This window comes from Chlamydotis macqueenii, chromosome 6 (genome assembly GCF_036417535.1).
Source record: "Chlamydotis macqueenii isolate bChlMac1 chromosome 6, bChlMac1.mat, whole genome shotgun sequence".
Lineage (NCBI taxonomy): Eukaryota > Metazoa > Chordata > Aves > Otidiformes > Otididae > Chlamydotis > Chlamydotis macqueenii.
In genome coordinates this window covers 6,902,246-6,920,993 of record NC_141561.1, presented here as the reverse complement: position 1 = coordinate 6,920,993, position 18,748 = coordinate 6,902,246, and the positions used below count along the sequence as shown (strand labels likewise).

At 40.4% G+C, this 18,748-nt stretch overlaps 1 protein-coding gene across 1 annotated transcript in view; it reads left to right on the top strand.

Moving 5' to 3' along the window:
• Window positions 1-18,748, top strand: part of THSD7B (thrombospondin type 1 domain containing 7B) — a 260,791-nt gene that overhangs the window by 59,672 nt on the left and 182,371 nt on the right. Inside the window, exons 3-4 of the mRNA XM_086750826.1 lie at window positions 3,118-3,369; window positions 10,579-10,748. Of these exons, the coding sequence (XP_086606952.1) occupies window positions 3,118-3,369; window positions 10,579-10,748 (422 nt within the window). The remainder of the gene's footprint in view (window positions 1-3,117; window positions 3,370-10,578; window positions 10,749-18,748) is intronic.

Sequence of the window (18,748 nt, the reverse complement as noted above, 5' to 3'; positions counted from 1 at the left end):
ATTATTAATTTTCAGTCCTTGGTTTGATAGCATTGATGTTTTGTACCAGACAGTTTTGCAATCAGTTGCATTTGACATGTAATAGAGGAATGAGACAACTTTTTGAGTTGTAAACAAGATAATTTTATTTTGAAGGGACTATATCACGGGCTGTTTCTACTTTATGAAGTTGTTAAAATAAACCTCAGTAAATGAATCTTCATAGCACCTCTGAGATTAATGAGTTTTATTCTGGGTGAAGAAACAGAGGCAAACAGTTGTTACAGTTTTTTTTTTTTTTAGTTTGCAGTATGAATTTAAGCCACTAAATGCTGTATTTTGTTGATAGTTGAGGGTCTTGTCAAACTTGATCAGGTGTCAGTGGGAATATTCCTGTTGACCTTTGTGAAAACAGGACCAATTTCTAGATTGGAGGAGAAGCGAGCGAATGTCCTTTATCTTCTATGCTCCCCCTATGAGACTGCCCTGCAATCCTAAAATGATTGCCCCAGTCTATTTTCTGTGGAGAAAGTTAGGTTAGTCAAACTGTGCTATAACTAATACCAAGTGAGGTAATAGCTGGTGCCCTCGCAGCAGCTCTGGATTTCACACCTTTTAAGTGTACGTGTATTTGCTCTTTACAGTTGGAAAAAGCCTGACTGTGAGCAACTGGAGGCTGGAGAAGACAAATTTAGAGAGAATTCACCCTGAGTTCATGTATGGTCTTAATTTCGGTGACTGATTTGCATTATCAGCATAACACTAGGCAGAAATTCTTGGTTCCTTTTCTCCTGGTTACTCCTTTTTCTGAACTTTCATCCTTTTTTTGCCCCATCCTATCCTTTGTGGTGTTCCAGTGACGTCTCTGCATCTATATACCTCAGTCCTCTTTCAGTATATTATTTCCTGCTCTGCTGCCTCAGCTATCTCAAGGTTTTGAGAGACAAGAAAGGTTTTTCTCCTGTTGTGGGAGATGAGTGGTCGGATTGTGGCTGATCTCCGGCTGGGGTGAGGTGGAGCAGATGCAGCCGTGCTCAGTGGGGTCTCTCCCAGCAGAGAGCTGTTTCAGCCATCAGCTGGCTGAGAGTGAAGCAGAAGAACAAGGACAAGAACAAGGTGGCCTTAGGCTGGAGTTTTATCTCTGTATTGGTTCTGTTTAGTGAGAAGGGTCTACAGTGGCAGCTTCTGCAAGAAGTTGCTCCCCTTTGTCTGGTGGACTTGGCTGGGCCTCAGGCAGACCCACTGCTGGCCAGGGCTGAGCCAATTCGTGACAGAATGTTCCCTGGTAACACCTCTGTGATAATGTATTTAAGAAGGGGAAAAATTAAAAAAAAAAAGGAAGAAAAAGTGAAGAAGCAGAAGTGGGGGCAGAGAGAGGAGGTGCAAGCCTTGTGGGCCTTGCAGGCCTCACCCTCTGGCCTCCCACCCAACTCGGCCCCGCCCAGCTGCAAGAAGTGGAGAGGAGATGACTTGTGAATGAGATGTGAAGAGATTCTGAGAGGCGTCTGCCAGCCGGTTGTGAAGAATTCCTGGTGAGAGGAACAGCTGCAGACGCCAAGGTCAGTGAAGAAGGAGGAGGAGCAGTAATGCAGCTCCTGGCCAGGATTATCCTGCAGCCCGTGGTGACGACCATGGTGGAGCAGGTTGTCCCCCTGCAGCCCATGGAGGCCCACGGAGGGGCAGAGATCCACCTGGAGCTTGTGGAGAGCCCCATGTAAGGGCAGGCGGATGCCTCAAGGAGGCTGTGGCCTGTGGAGGGCCCACTGAGGCAGCCATTCTGGAGGGACTGCGCCCCGTGGAAGAGATGACCCACGCCGGAGCAGTTTCAGGAAGGACTGTGGTGTATGGGTGGGACCCCACAGTGGAGCAGGGGAGGAATGTGAGGAGTTATTCCCCCGACAATGAAGCAGCGGCGTAAAACAACCCGTGATGAACTGACCACAACACCCGTTCCCTCTTCCTCCCTGTGCCGCTTGGCGGGGCGGGGGGGAGGTAGTAGAGATAATGTTAAGCCTTGGAAGAGGGAGGGATGGGGGGAGGTTATCTTGGTCTCTTTCTCATTATCCTGCTTTGGTTTTACTAATAATAAATAAATGATTTTCCCCAAATCAAGTCTGTTTTGCCCATAACGGTAACTTCAATGATCTCTCCCTGTCCTTATCTCAGACCTCGAGCTTTTTTTTCCCTCGTATTATCTATCTCTCCATACTCCCTCAGAGGGTGGGGGGAGTGAGTGAGAGACTGCGTGGCTTGCTCCCCAGTGGGGCTAAACTACAACAGTCTCCTCCCAGAAGTATTTGCATTATTTGCCATACTTTTCTATACTGTGGAAAACTATTGTAACTTTGCAACTCTTAAAAATTTTATTCTAGGACTTTGTATCTCAATACCAAACTTCAACAGTTGACAGCTCTTAAAATTTGGTTTTCCATCCTATTGGGCTTTGTGTGATGTCTTGATGTGCTACAGAATGAAAGAGGATCATGTCCTAATGTCAGCAGGAGTAATTGAGTCCCAAAATACAGCCACAGTTGCAGCATTCTTGGGTCTCTGGTGGTTTGTCAGGTTTGGAAACCCTCTGAGCTTGTTTGACAGCAGTTGTTTGATAACAGCCTCACAGAACCAACACCTTTCTTATTAGTGTGTGACTAATTATTTTTCAAAAGAGCAGAGTTGCTCAGCAGGATGTGCTGACACCTGGACAGATGGACAGATAGCTGGCAGTCCTGTGCACAGGGTGATGGGAAGAATGGTTACCAGTGTCAGTATTTCTCTTGGGCTTGGCTTTTTTTTTCCATCCTAGATGAACTGTGGAATTGTAACTGCACAGGAGCGAACATAGTGCCTTTTGCATCTGTTTTAACTTGGAATAAATGAGGTATATTATTTGCAAACTACTTGGTGTGCACCCAGAACTCTCTGGAAATGTGTTATGTGCATTGCATTGCAGCTCCTCTTACTTTCATTGTATCGGTGTTGATGCAGGTCTTCTGCTTTACCCCAAATGACCGTGGATTTCTTCTAGTCTGAGGCCAGACTCTGACTTAGGCTGAAATATTTGGGGATTTGGTTTGGAAAAAAGAAAAAAGATTTATTAGGGAAGACATTCTCAGTTGTCTTACTATGTTCTTATCGCAGCCTCTGCGTGCAAGATCCCGTGCCTTTGACCTTCAAGTCCTGTGTCATCGCTAAAGATTGTGAAACGTCCGAGTGGTCAGCGTGGAGTGCATGCTTGCGGACCTGTGACTGGGGAGATCTCGCCCCGGGCTTTCGCAGCCGGCGCCGTGGTGTGCGGAACGTGGCGGTGGGTGCTGGGAAGCAATGCCCAGAGCTGGAAGAGAGGGAAGCGTGCAGCGCGGGAGGGAAAGAGCTACTGCAGCCTTGCCCCAGGTATAGCGAGTGCTTTTAGCCCTGTTTTTGGAAGAAGGCCCTGTTTGATGACTGCCTTGTGCAAAGCAAATCTTCCTTGCTCAGTGTTTGTGCGTGGAGAGGGTTGCATGTCATGCTTTCTCTCTGTGTCTGAAAGATCATTGATTTGATGATTGTTAACTATGATTAGCAGTATTATTTATTGTTAGTAATATTCTTGTAATTGTTGCTATTATCATTATTGCTATTACAGTAATTAAACTTTATATATAGAAATAAATTTAAATTACACCCACTACAGTTTATATTTTCATATTTAAAAAAATTGATAGCAGATGCTCTTGTTCTCTGAAGGGGCTTTCATGCTGATTGCTGTTTTGGAGAATTTCCTCAGCTGCACAGAGACTGGGCAGGTCTCCATGGCTGTGATTTTATTGGCTTTGAAATTTTAATTTTTACATAAGTTTTAACGATTCCCCTTCATCTCCCCATAAAAACATCCCAGTCCTCCTTGAGGAAAATGGGAACTGATCAGAGGTAATACCTTGAATTTGCTTGGCTTCTCTCTGGATACTTCTTGAAATGGCAAACCTTGCAGTTCCTGAGTGCTTGCTTTGTTTCTGGCAATCCTTGTTCTGGCAGAAGGTGAGGATCTCGCCTTTCTGGTCTGCAGATCCATGCTGTTACGCTTGGCCAGGCTAGCATAGGAGGTTGCTACTTTGCTTTGCAAAGGAAATAAATATTGCTTAATTTTTCATGTGCCATGTTCTGAGATTGACTGTAAAATGCTTCAAGATTGATAAAATTTTATATGCACGCAGACAAATCACCCTGTCTGTGAATGAATGTGTTTAAAGGAGGTCTATTCGGTGATCAAGTCATGAGTTTTTGGGGCTTTGCCAGGTACTGCCAAACCCTTTGATAAAGCCTTTGCAAGATACATTTCGTAGGGAGGCGTAACCTGTAAAAGTGTCTCTGTATCGTTGGCTTCATTCAAAATCAAATGCTGATCATTTTTATGCACCCTGCTAGCAGAAGAGAAGCGGTATAAAAAAATATTCTGTTGCTTGATTACATCCTATGAAAAGGCTCTTAGAGAGTGATTCTTGCTCCAAATGCACATCAATTTCAAAGACAATAGATTAACACATTGTCTCGCTGATTTTGTATAGGAGCGTGGGTGCAGGTGACACCTGATTGGGGTTGGACCGGCTGGTAGTTAATCAGGGTGTGAACAGACCTGTGTCTCTCCCTCGTTTCTCACTTCTGCTTTTCGATATTGCACTGTATTAAAGGGCAAATCATTGTAAGAGCTTGGTGAAGAGCCAGAAGAGCCCAAAAGGTGAGAACCTGCATAGCACTGGTAATTGTCTGGAGGTGCCACTCTTGTGATAGAAGGAAACCTGTTGTTCTTTCACTGTATTGCTGCTATGCCCAAGTTTTCATGAGCCTATGAACTCCTAAACCTTCCTCGTCCTGCCATACCTGCACTCCTTCAGGCAACATCTCCAGTGACGTGTCTGCATGAGCTGGGATAAACTGCCAAATGAGGCAGGCCAGAAAAATAACATTAGACTTACAAGTTAACAGAGCCACTTAACTAAAAATATTGAAAAACAAAACCAAAACCTGTGGTGTTTAGTTAATTGTGATTTCTAGGGATGTAATATCTCGAAGTGCAGGTGGTAGGCTCTGACTTTCTCAGGCTATGCAGTGTTGAGGAGAATTTTACTGTAGCGTCTGGTTAGTAGACTTTGATTTGGCCGTTGAATACTGCAGAAACGAGGAGGAATGAAAAGCTGTAATGCTGCAGTATGTGCTGTGGGTCTACTGGACGTAAGGCTGTTTGGGCTAGAATTTTGTATTAAAGAGCAGAAGTCAAACATTTTAAAGTAAGTTATTTAAGTGTCAGCAGCTGGTAAAGGATGTTATCGGTCTGTGTTACAGTTTACAGCCTGGTGATTTGTGTTGGTCATTGGGAATTGATGACCGAGATATTGGAAGTACTCAGACTAGAGGACAGCAGCTTTCAGCCATAGAGGGATGCAGTGTTAATCCCTATGAAATAAGAAGTCTTTGATGCTCCTTTTCTCCTTGTTTGAGCATATTCTCTTTGCAGTGTAATACCTAGAGAGATTATGCTTTTTTTTTTTTCCCCCTTTAAATATATGCCACCTCATCTGTGGCTTTGCTGAGGCTTACCAAACAGTTGTCTTTTCTTTCGTCCCCTTACAAGAAGATGATGAATTTAAGGAGATTCAGTAGCAGAAATAAAAGATGCTCTTCTTCACTTGTCTGGTCTCAACACAAACGGTTCATTCTTTCTTTCTGGCTTGTGTTTGCCTAATCAGATTAGTTTTAAAACCTTTAAAGGCGAGATGCCTATGTACTTTCCCAGTTCCTGGAAATCTGCTCTTTGCTATTTTTTGGTTGATTTTGAGACAAGTAGCCTTTCCTTAAACTTTATTCTTTAGGCAAGAATTTTCCAAAGCATGCTCAAGGCGCAGCAAAGAAAGCAAATGAGGACACAGGGCAGAAAGAGAGCAAGTCTCTGAGCAGGAGAAGGAAGGGGATTCTCTAGAGGCTGTTTTTTAATGCAGGGGCAGGGAGCACCCCATCACTGGAGGAAGGTACATGTTGTGGACTACATCCACCAGCACAGAAAAGCAGCGGTTCAAGAGGTAGCACTTGCGAAGTTGCACTCAGCAGGGGAGAGATGGGTGAAGTTATATTCCAGCCTCCTAAAAGGATCCAGAGAGAAAAAAAAATAAATACCTTCAGCTTCAAAACTGCTGTTAAGTATTACCTCTGTGTCCATGGCAAGGCTACGAGTTAGAGGTCCCATCACAGGTACACGGCAATTAGTGTAAACTTGCTGTTAAATGGGAGGGCCTTTTAATTTTATGGCTGAAGTTTCCAATAACTTCTTTAATCAATAGTTTAAACGCAAGAAAATAAAACACTTTAACTGCATGTAGGACTCCAGAGCTTTGTGCTTTGTTTTACTTTTTGTTATTTGTTCTGAAGGGATTAGATTAAGCGCTTAAAAAGCCTAAATACATAGGAGGTAAATCTGCTTTATTTTATTGTGATATAAATTTGGGATAGTTCAATTAAAGTGAATGGGAATATACAGGTATAAAACTTGTGTAAGCGCTAAGAGCATAAGTCCTATAGTCTAAAGAGACCAAGAGGTTCCTATAAATTGGAAAGATGTTGAGCACTTGTTTGTTGCATGGCTGTCACTGAGTCGTCAGTTTTAAAACAATGTATTGTATCATTTTTATCCTTGATGTGTAGCTTTCATGTTCACTGGGAATAGATAGATTTTCCAGAATTATGATTATGTCTTTAAATCTTTCATTTTGATTGTGGTTGCTATGTTACAAGACAGGGATTTTGAAAAAACCCTCTTTGCTTTGTTTGAAATTCAAAGCTTTTCAGAAGTTAAATGATGGAAAATGGGAAAGTTTTAAAACTTGATTTTTTCAAAAGGCTTGAGGTTACTGGGGAGGTACAGATGTGATGGTATCACTTTGTAAATGAGGCCCATTATGTGCCCCAATTAAAGATAAGGCATTAGTGTGAAAGACTTGAAAGGAAATGCAGTGCACTGTGCTGGGAGACTGATGGAGTTATGCTTTGGGAGTGGTAGCAACACTGCTTTTCAGCCCTTTGACATTCATGGGTCTTCATTGCCTCCCCTTGGATCAGGAACCATCCATGGTGAAGCTTTGCTTCTCGAGCTCCAAGCTGGACACTTCTGTGGTTATGCAGTCAGTTTCTCTTCATTAAGTATTGTTAATACCTTAGCCCCCCCCTCACTAAACAAAACCACAACATTGTCACAGTGCAAGAGCGCGCTTTGCCTTGATCGTACCAGAAACCTGTGAGACCTGCTCTTGCTCAACTGACTAGCAGGGAAATTCAGAGCACTGCTTGTGATGTGAAAAGCCGTTCAACTGTGTCAGCCGAGTTCCCTCCTAGATACCTCAAGCACACACTTTATTTTTTTCTAAACTAGCAGTTTCTGCTTGCCCATTTTCTTAAGATATATCCACAGATAGAACTGTCTGTGGATTCTGGAGGTCCCCATTTGGGATGTTATCTCGCGAGTCCTCTAATGATCGTCAGTGGGGTCTGTTGATCTTTGAAGTAGCTAAACCTCCTATAACTCAAACAGCATTGTCAAAAACTGGAACAAGCCTACCGGGAAGCCAAAGGGAAGGGCTGAGATTTTTTTTTTTTTTTAATGCTATAGTAAGAGATCTGTAAATAAACGTGGCCACAGCTAGGACTGCAACTGTACTGAGTTTGCATCAGTCTGACTAGATATTGGTAGGAGTTAAAATGAGATGTTAAATCTATTGACATTTGAAATTGTCGTTGCTGACAGGTTTTGGCATACGGATCACAAGAGTACACTGGAGCTGACAAACTTTGATCCCAATGCATAATGTCCCTTCCATTTCCTGAGTTACCGCACTGGCGATGGTGATCCCTCTGGGGGTGGTAAATGGCATGGCTGGATGGTATTGGTCCCTTAGCTTTCTGCTGGTACAGCGCATTTCTGGTATGGTCTGCTCTAACAACAGAATGTCCGTAGTGGCATTGATGGCTTTGATCATCTTAATTGGAGAAATTACAGTCATGTAATAGAGATTATGCAGTCAATTTCTCTTCATTAAGTATTGTTAATTCTCATTGTCTTTAGTGTAGTCCATAGATGGGCAAACTAATACCGAGTATTGGCCACGCTGCTTAAAACCCTGCAAAGAGTCTGCCACAAAGCTGTCCGAGGTCACTGTGTCCATCTGGAAAGGTCTTACATTAGGTTTCCCACTCAGTGGGGTAGCAATCCCTTGGATACGTTTCTGGTGTAACGGACTCATTAATGGCCATGAAAATTTTAAACAACTAATGCTTGGGGTCAGGGTTCGTTACTGGAAAACTCCAGATAGCTGAGGGTATGTTCAGCTGGGAAAAGACAAGATGAGGGCTTGAAGCTGCTCACAGCAGAGCAGGCGGTGGCTGGAGCACCCAATAGCTGTTCATTAAAGACTACTCTGTGGTGTAGCATAGTATTTAGTTACTCTGTGAAAATGTCTAAAAGGATTTTTTTTTTTTTTTTTTTTTTTTTTTAGATTCAGCAGCTAATGAAATTTAATTATCTCTGAGCTCACTTTTAGTTATTTTGCTTAATTTTAATCACTGATGGCCTAATTTTCGTAGGTGTTAAGTCCCACAGTTCATGCTGAGTAGGAGAAGCAGGTGCTCACACCTCTGGAAATGAGTCTTTAGGATCCAGAGTTCACAGCTGAGTACCTAAGCCAGATATTTGATAATCAGTTTTTCTTCAGTCAGTTATTGCTTTAAGAAATACTTCCCTAAAACAATTATTTCCATGGCTGCAGAAAGATGTGTGTGTCCTATATTTATGCTTCTGGTTTTGGAAGTGTAGATCTGAAGAGCACAGTGTCCTGAAGAGGTGTGGAGGAGGAGTCCTCTTCACTCGGTGTCTTGATGAGGAGCCTTCATTGCCTTTATGATAAGAGGAAGGTTGTATTTAACGCTGCAGGCCCAAGAAATGCGATGAGGAATTCTCAGAAGGAGCTACTAGAAGAAAAAATTAATGGCTGTGCTTTATATGTTGGAGTTTATATGTTGTGCTATTTCATGCTTGTCATGTGAAAAATATATTCTGTATTGTTTTCTCTGGTAATAAACCCTGTGAGTGTATCCAAATTTGCACATGATACTGTATATTATTTAAGAGAGCATGACAGCTGATCTGAAAATTACCTGTAAATTAAAAGTAATTGGCAGTATTCACAAACATTTTCCATGAGTATGTTACAAAATTTGTAAGTGCTTTGTGGCTAGAAATCATTCTTATACCCTATTTACAACATAAGAAGTTAAGAGATGATGTGTGCTCAGGCAAACTAATGTATTTATTTTTCATATAATTTTGAGATGCATGTTTCCTTGCCATAGCTGTAGTCAGGACCAGATGCTCGCTGTGGAAAACACACAGAATTACAACGTGGAAGGCTGCTTCTGCAGAGGTGCTGCTTTGCACCTGAGTTTACCGTGATCAGTCAGCAGGTTAACAAACATATGTAGCTTTAACAACTGTGGATGTAACTGTAAGAGGAGAGGGTGTTTGCCTTCAGGATAAAAGGAGGAAATTATTTTACATAGTTTACATTACACAAACCCCGAAGATTGTATGGAAAATGTAAACTATGAAATTTAGAGGAGCAAAGGAATAAAGCAGCAGAAGTGTGAACAGATTGGTTATAAAAACAATATTGCCTAAGATCTGCCTTCGGGAAACTAACAAAGATTTTGGGCTCTTATTTACTCCACCGATACTGTGACCTGTGACTCAAAATGAATTATGCCTGTGAAAACTGTAGTATTAGAAATATGCTACGTATTTTGACATGATGGGGAAATAATTTTTGCTTTCCACTGATACACAATGCTATTTTCCCTGTGGTTTTAATAAGTTCTTCCTGGCATTTAAGCTGGTACATACCAATGACGATTGTCTGCACAGCATTCACGTATCTATGCCTGAGAATGTTATCCTTCCTTGAAAACCATTAATGCTCTTCAGGTGTGAACTGAATATAGAATGAAAAAAATTGTTATCTAGAGCTTGCTGTGTATCACAACTTCTGGAAACTGCCATGAGAGAACTGAGTTACTGTAGCCAATCCCTTGAAGAAATTGGTAGTGCCGTAGGCGTTTATAAAGCTGTCACCTGTAGAAAAGCCGCCAGTGCATTGAGCTCCATTGATGTATGTAAGGTTTTAGCTAGTAAGTGCATTTCAGAGTAACGTCTTCAGCTCTTGGCCAAGAGAGGTGTTTTAGTGGTTTCAGCCATGTTTGAAAACTAGTTTTTGCACTTAATTGAACCTCTTAATCTTTATTCCTTCTTTGCACCCTGCTCAAAGGGTTTGTCAGGATGATGTAGTGTTTGGGAACGCTTTGGAGATTAGTGTTACGTGAAAAATTTTACATAAGTACTCCAGACAAATAACAAGTACTTAAACTTTGTAAATTTTATGTTCAAAATGTTTCACAACATTCCCTGTTTTGAACTGGGAAGTGCTGCTATAAAGATTAAACCAATTGTATTTTATCATCTAATAAAGTACCACTTTCTCACCCGTAGCCTTTTCAAAAACTTGGTTTACCTGTTCTTTTTAATTTCCAAAGGTTTGTCTGGAGGACTTCTGAATGGAAAGCTTGCCAAGTGTCTCTCCTCCTTGACCAGCAGGACCCTCGCCATCACAAGCATGTAGGCCTTTGTGGAGGTGGCATACAAACCCGGGAGGTCTACTGCGTCCAAATCACCGTGGAAATCGGGATGCACCGAGTGAGGGAAGGTATGTATGTAGAGTCATTCTGAATTGTCTGGCCCACGGAGATTTGAGTAAGAGAAACTGGGAAGGAAAAAAAGAAGATAACATACAGTCATTAGTAGACTTTGGCTAGCTAATGCCCTCATTGTATCCGTGCTTGCATAGGGAGGTGTTACTCTGCATCAGAGGGAGCAAGAGAGCATGGTCCTCAGGGTCCTGAGGATCTGCCAGGAACCACAACCTTCCGAGGTGAACTGATGCCAGTTCTGTAGGTGTACTTGTATGGGAAGGTTTCAAAGGATGAAGAAGCTAAATTTTATGTGGAGTTGAGTTCTCTTCCTCTCTGTATATCAGGTAGCCCATCCCTTTGGTAGCTGAATCCATTTATCTGTGGTTTCAGTCCTGGTTTATAGTATAAAAAAAGATGTCACACTCCATTCTGGATATCACTTTAGGCTCTGCTTCAGATCAATACACAATCTTTCTTGTGATTTGGTGGGGAAAGCAAAAATAATATTGTCACAACTTCTGAGCAGACAGACAGTTTTTGGATTCTGGAAGTGAGTTATTTTCCTTTTAGAAGAATAATGAGTAGATACAGATGTGTGATGAATAATTCATCTTAGGCTGTTTTATTTACTCTGTGTAGTGCTCTTGCAGAATACTTTTTTGAGCAGAGATGTAAGATAATAAGAACACAATATCACATCTTAGATTTATTTACCTACGAAGGCAAAGCAAATGTTTCCTGCATGCCCAGTATGTCCTAGCAGCCCACACAGAGTCTGAGATTATAGAAAAACAGACCCATTTTAACCTCTGCTCAATCCATGCATAGTTGCTGCTTCACCTCTCCCAAACATCTGGCAATCCTTGCTCGCCCAACACAAACCTTGCTTTGTTGTTCTGCAGAAGTATGCAACGCGCAGGACTTTCAAAGTAAGAAAAGTGCTGTTGATAACAGGCATGTGGCATTTCTTGACTGTCTTCATCCTTCTGACCACTTTTATGGTCCATGCAGTCACAACAGCAAGTTGATGAGCAGCAAGCTTTAATTGACTTAATTCAATTAAGTTTTTAAACCCCCAACCCCCAAACTTTAGTTTTTAAACCCCCAAAAATTTCATATAGGCAGCTAGAAAAAACCAGACATGCAGAGTGGTTGTAGTGCAGGTTGGTGGTAGTCCTTAGAAAGTGAGAATCCCATCTATTGTCAACTTAGTCACATGCAAATAGAAAGAGGGGAAAGCCTTCCCTATTATCCGTCCCAAGCCAGTAATATTCAGGTTGTCTCATTTATTAGCCAATCAATTTTTGATCGTTGAATGAATAAGGAATAACATCTTTTCTGACCTCTCTTCCGGTGATCTGAACTGTGATAGAGTACTTTGATTCATCATGAGGGCATCTCGTATTTTATTGTACCATTTTTTCAGTGATGGGGAGAGGATGAGGAAGTTAATCCTTCTATGTATAAGCAAGTATAGCGTCTTAATTGCTACCATCAGAAGTACAGTAATTTTTCTTCCTTCACCTCTTGAGTGTCCTTAAAGGGCTCATTCAGGAATCAAACAAGCGAGTCGAATAGGATATTACTATCCATCACAGTTGTTATTCTTCTGATTACTTCTAATAAGAATTTGGACCTAGGCCCACTGACATATGTGCAAGAAGATTTTGTCCCGTGGTCTCTCCAGCAGCGTTCTTGGGTAATACATGCTGAACCTAGTTGGAGACAGGTACCATCTGTGATGTGTTTATACATATTGCTCTAAACTCTTGTATCCCTCAAGAATCTCTCTCCTATTTTTCATTTACTTAGTCTTCCCATCTATTTTTTTATTTTTTTATTAACATGTGTACGTTTAGAAAGGGAGTCCCTGGTTTGTTGAGTCCCCATATATCAGTTATTTAGAAGGTTAAGTCTGTTGGAATCTTTCTATATTTTGATTATAAAATTCCAGCTTGCAGATACTGGAAATGGAAAAATTGCACTCAGGTATTACTTCCAGAAATGCACTGGTGAGATTTCATATCTTTCTCCACCAAGAGGTGACCGAACTAAGAAATCTCTGTCTTGATCCAAGTGAAATTATGTATTTTTTAGGTCTTAAGGAGGAAGCCCATACTTTTAACATGGCTAATGAGTATTTGGAGGCAGAAGGTCTTCCTGTCTTTGAAGTCCTTTGTAATATTCTTGCATTCTGAGACTCTTACATCTAGGCAAAGCTGACAGGGAACACTTGGTGAATGTGTAAAGTGTTGTGGCATTCAGATGTCTGTATTTCTGTGTGTGTAGGTGAGCCAATGTATAGGCACCTGAGTTAAGACATTTTGCTATTTTTAATGTTAGCTATTCTGCCCAAGAAATCTACATCTCTACTCAGTTGTGAGACTTCTGTTAATTTAGACTGAACTTTAATATAATTAGCTTTAAACAGATCCTTGTGTTTTTTCTTTAAGTATCTCATTAAATTTTAGCACATTTAAATTTATAATGTTTAATTTTTACAGAGAGGTGGCCATCTAATACTTCAAGTTTATCATTATTCTTTTGATATCCAGAGATGGAAGCAGCGAATCTACATGTTTGAAATGATGTTGCTTTTAAGGAGGAGATAAATTTTGCACAAAAAGTAGCATAGAATATGCAAGTGAGCTACCTGTGGCACAGCTTCAATCTGCCCTTTCTGCCTTTCGTCTCTGGATACTCCATCTCTGGAATGAACTGTAGGCACAGTGGTGGTTACTCTTCTTCATACCTCTTTTTTAGTGTAAATCTGTTCACTCATATGGAAGCTCTTTTAAAGCAGAAATGCAGATCCTCAACTTATTTTCAAAGCCAGACACTGCTAATGTGAGACATATAATTTCTTCTCTTTTGAAAATGGGCTTTTCTAGATTGAGATAAGATTTTTATAACTGTTGATTTTATAAAATGCTGTCTGAAATATGTTTTCTCACAATAAATTTTAATTAATCTGAGTAAACATCACTAACTAACAATCCCCAGTGTACCAACGAAAGAGACATTTGGTAAAAAGCATGAAAGAATATTATGCAATGATCAGTTTATGAAATCTCTCTCCTTGTTTGGCCATACAACTCTGCTCTCAATCACAATAAGTAGGTCCAATAATATGGGAATTAAAATTTCTCTTAGAGTCTGGGAATGATGTCTGTGTTTGTGTTCAAACAGTTAATAAACATATGAAGTTACTGCATTTAATTCTCTTCCTCGGTAATTTTTTACCTTGTCTCCTGAAGGCCAGGGAGTATGTCTTTGTTTTCTAATTAAAGTTTGCTTTTTGGATTTATCTAGAGACTATAACTCTTTATCTGTGGTCTGGGGGATGATATTCCTTATAAAATTCTCCAGAAGCATCTCCTCTTTTTCTCTGAACTCATTACCTACTGTCCCTAGTGATTGGGATTGCTGTTCTCTCCATGTTTTCGGTAGCTTTCTAACTAGGAAAGTGCCTGCCTTGTCATTCTTTTGTAAAATTTCTGCCTTATATATCCTGACGTTTTTTCTTTTTCACTTGTTTGAATGAGATCCAATTTACCTCTCACTTTCAGAATTGTCCTACAATGTTTTTTTGAGCCTGTCTGCTTAAGTTTTAATTACAGGACTGAAAAGACCTTTGTGAAATGCTGTTCTTCCTTGAATCTTCTTTATTGTTTACCCAGCATAGTAAGCTTGGCTAATAAAATGTATCTCTTATTACCATCTTACCAGCAAATCATTGCAGTTTCCTATCTTCTTAATCTTTGTTATTTTCCATCTGAAAATCTACATTAAATTCTCATACCTGTACAGGATTCTAAAGTTTTGTTCACTTTTTTTTTTCTTTGCTTAATGAGTGTCTCCATCACATTTGTCTCCATATATTTATTTTTATTTGATCTTGGATTTCAATAGCAGGTATGTGAGGCAGTTAGCTGTGCCTTCATTATTCTTAGATATTTTTAGTGTTATCCTGCAAAGCTATTTCTTACAGAAGTCTTTATTACTTTTAAATTCCTCTTTCCTTTGAGACATATTCAGCCCTCACCTGTCAGTAGACATAATTTTTTTTACTTACTCCACTGTAGTTCACTAGCCTATACCCATTTTTGCTTTATTTTTAGGATGCAATTCCACCTGGTTCATCTTATATCAGATTTTTTTTTTATAAACTTGTGTATCACCAGCTGTAGGAGCAAAATCTCCTTCAGTATGGTTACAATTCAAGACTTACCTAGTAAATATTCAAGTACCTTTTCAGCTCTAATGGTTACTTTCTGATCCATCCCTGTGTCTATTCTCTTATGTATTTTTGTCTTACAAGCCGCTTTACTGCCAGAATCCCCAAATGATTTGAAAGTGTTCCCCTGCACTTTCAGATACATCCTATTATATGAGTCTCAAAAAGATAATTTTATGGCCTTTATCTTCTCTCATTTTCTGCAAAATGCTGAGCTTTCTCCCACCTTTGATAGACAAAAATGTCTAATCCTTTCTTACCTGTTGCGCGAACTTTTCCGACTTTTCCTAATTCCCATATGGGAGGTGTTTTGACACTGTCTTTTATTTTCCAGAAATTAACGCCTGTTTGGAGTTGCACAGAGACTAATTTGAGGACTCCTTTCATTCGTATCTTGTATTATTCTGTATTTATTCTCATCCCTTTCTTTCTGCTCTTTTGTCTTTTTTAGCTCTAAAATATGCAGGTTTGTATTCTCTGCTCTGTACGCTCTGTTTCCTAATGAGGGTGCCACACTTTTTTCCCTGCAACTTCTTTGTTCTGCTCTGAATCATGATCTTCCAACGCGTGTCTTCTGGGGGATTAGCGTTTCAAATTGGTGCGTGCGGCATCTGTTCAGTCAACTGTGGAAGTACTTTCTGGAAGAGGGAAATGCCAGCAAAGAGTGCTGTTTGAATGTACCGTCATTTCTTTGGGTGCTGGCTGTCCTGGGAGCCACCAAATCTGACTCTTTAGAGCCAGTAAGTTGGTTGTGCAGGTTGTTGTCATTTATGACTGTTGCTATCGTGCATATTTCTTGGGAAAAGACTGCGTTGATGGAGAGAAGCTTCCCGTAGGAGCTGGCAGGGGATATGCACTGTTGGAATGAATCTGAACCCTGTGTGGAGTATGAGCCCTATATTAGATGCGCAGTTTTATTTTTTTTCAAATTTGTGCTAGTGAAGCTGCAGGAATGAGAAGATTGATTTACTCTATGGAAATTAGAATTTAGGGACTTTGATTTTTAAATCCTGTTGTCCTTGTCTCATTTATGAAATTGAAATGGAATAGGTTAGAATATGTTAGTAATGAGAAAACTTGACTAGGACCATAGCGGGGAGAGAACTGATGGTCAGCAGTGGTGTGAAAAAAGCTTTGTTTGACTGGCTCATGGTACAGCAACAGGAGCATCCAACCTGAGGCTTGGTTGAGGTGATTCACAGAAGCCACATTCTCAGGTGGAAACAAAACTGCCTAAGCATCCCCCGCATCCCAAACTAGTTATTTGTCATTGGGATGACCGAACTGCCTTGAAAAGATGAGAAATACACCTCCGAGGTGTAAAATATATTCAGGCAAGCCTGCATCAGATTTATATTGCTGGGATGCCGAGTTATTGATCTGTAAGCTCACTAAATGCTGAGCAGAATTTACGAGATACAACTCGTATAATGGAAAAATAAATATGTAACAGCTGGCTTCTTCGGGGGAAACCCTTTAGAAGCAAGAGGGGAAATGATCTTATTCAGCTTGTTGCGGTGCTTGACAGTAGTGTTTAAATGTGTGTTTCAAAAATTTTAGTTTGAATCCATTAGGGAAGAACATTTTCCCTAATGTCTTTTAGAAGCATAATATTTTCAGTTCTTTCATGTCTAGAAAGTAATTAAAGTAAAATGAAGAGAATATTGTCTAAAAAGACTTTGACAGTGAAAGAAATGTGCCTTCTTAAAAGGTGCCTTTTAAAAAATATGCCTCTTTTTTTTTTTTGTCAACAAGCTATTCAATATGACCATGAAATATATCTCTCTTCAGAAATACTTTTATTTTTACAACTGCCATTGATATGTAGCAAATAATATGCTGCCCAGTCAGGTCACGTGAGATACTATGTTTTAATTCAGGGTTTTATCTTTGAAAGCTAAGATTTTAATTGCATTTGTATTTTTGTCATTATTTCCTGCCACTAGAACTGGATTAATTTTGTTCAAAACACTGACAGTTTGTTCTGAGTAATTTTGTCCCGTTGCTGTTAAGAGGGTAGGGAGCTGCATTTTGTTCAAACAATAATGTTGAGTCAGATGAAAAAAGAAAAGGATTCGTATGTATGAGACTACACCACAAACTGGGACAGTACAGGGAGATAAAGAAGCCAGTGGTGGCTGAGCTGGTCCTGGAACAGGAGACATGAGTGATAAATTGAGCTTGTGAACTTGGGCCAGCTCTGAGTGGGGCAGCCCTGCTGCTTTCAGGGTCTGAGCTGGCATGGCCATGCCAGGAGTGGACGAGGTTGGCATGTCACTAGCTTAGCTTTGGGCCACCGGGACCACATTCTGGTATCACAGACACAGCCATAGCGGTGCTTTTCTCGTCGTACCAGGACTCCTGGCAGGGATGTGTCATTCACACAGCAGACTTCTGCTCTTTGGTGCTCCTTCTTGTAGAGTGAATGCTAAACTTAGTGACGGGCAAAGTTCAGACTCTTAAGAGACTTTCATGATGTGTATTGCTACTGTTGGGTTTTATTCCCTGCTTTCTTTGTGGCTTCTCTCACCCTCTCTGGTGGTCTTTCCTAGTGCCTTCCAGCATCTGGTGGCCTTTTCTGGACAACAGCCAGCAAGGTTCAAGTGTTCTGGAGAATCCTGTTTTTCCTTCCCATCATTACATTAACTGGCATCCCAGCATGCCTGTTGCCTCCACTGTTTTTCCTGGACGCTCTTAAAGACTTGTCACCTCTGCACAGTTGTGTGACTGCTGGTGGAAAGCCACATGCTCACTCGGAATTTTTACCAGATCTGCGGTTTCTGTTGATAATTTGGCAAAAAAAACACAGTATCCCAGTTGGGATCAGGATCGCTTTGTACGCAGAAGATACGAATACATGGAAACTTTTCCATGAAGTGCTAATAGTCTGTGTCACTTTAATAAAATTGCGAGGATCTTTATTGTTCCGAAAATACATTAAACCGTTGTTGCTCTTGGCAATCTGCTATTAACCCTCCTTCATGCTGTGATTAGCCTTCTATTCATACTTTGTTTCTTGTCTATTAAATAGATTTTAATTGAAAATAGGACTTCAACTTTGTGCCTTGTGGCTTCAAAACTAATTGATTCTTCTTAAAAGCATAAAGGCACCCTTTCCATCAGGCATGGGGTGTGTTAGGCTTTTTAATGGACGGATGCACCGGACGAGGGTTGGCGCCGTTAAATTACATTCACCACTTCTCCTTTGTCTAATCTTTTGTTTTTGCTATAAAAAGAAGTCTTTTAAGTTAGAGAAATTACTTACAAATGTTGTACTGGGTTTATCCCTGTTATGTTTTACATGTGTAGGTGTTTTTATAACACAACTCGTTCCTTTGTGATTTTCTCAAGTAATTTCCCTTTGTATTGATCTAAGTATCTTTGGTTCATAAGTCCTAGCAAATGCAGTGAGAACTCTTACAAATGTATGCTATCCCTTTCTTGTAGCCTGACAGTCATTAATTTGGATTAGTTTTGCCAAGAGATATGGTAAACATCTGGATTTATTGCCTTGATAATTTAATATTAGCTGAAATATGACTGCACCAGTATGTAAGAGGCAGCCCTGATATTTTCTGTATTCCAGATTTGTTAGTGATATTTAGAAATGTCTCATTTGGGTGTTAATATCAGAAATACTTGTTTTTTTCATTGTAAAGGGGAATTTAAGTTAAGGCCCAGAAAAAAAAGTGTTATTTACCTCCCAAGGAGGGAAAAAATAAATTTGAAAGGAATCATTGCAACCAAAATGCTCTCCTATACATTTCTCCCGCTGCC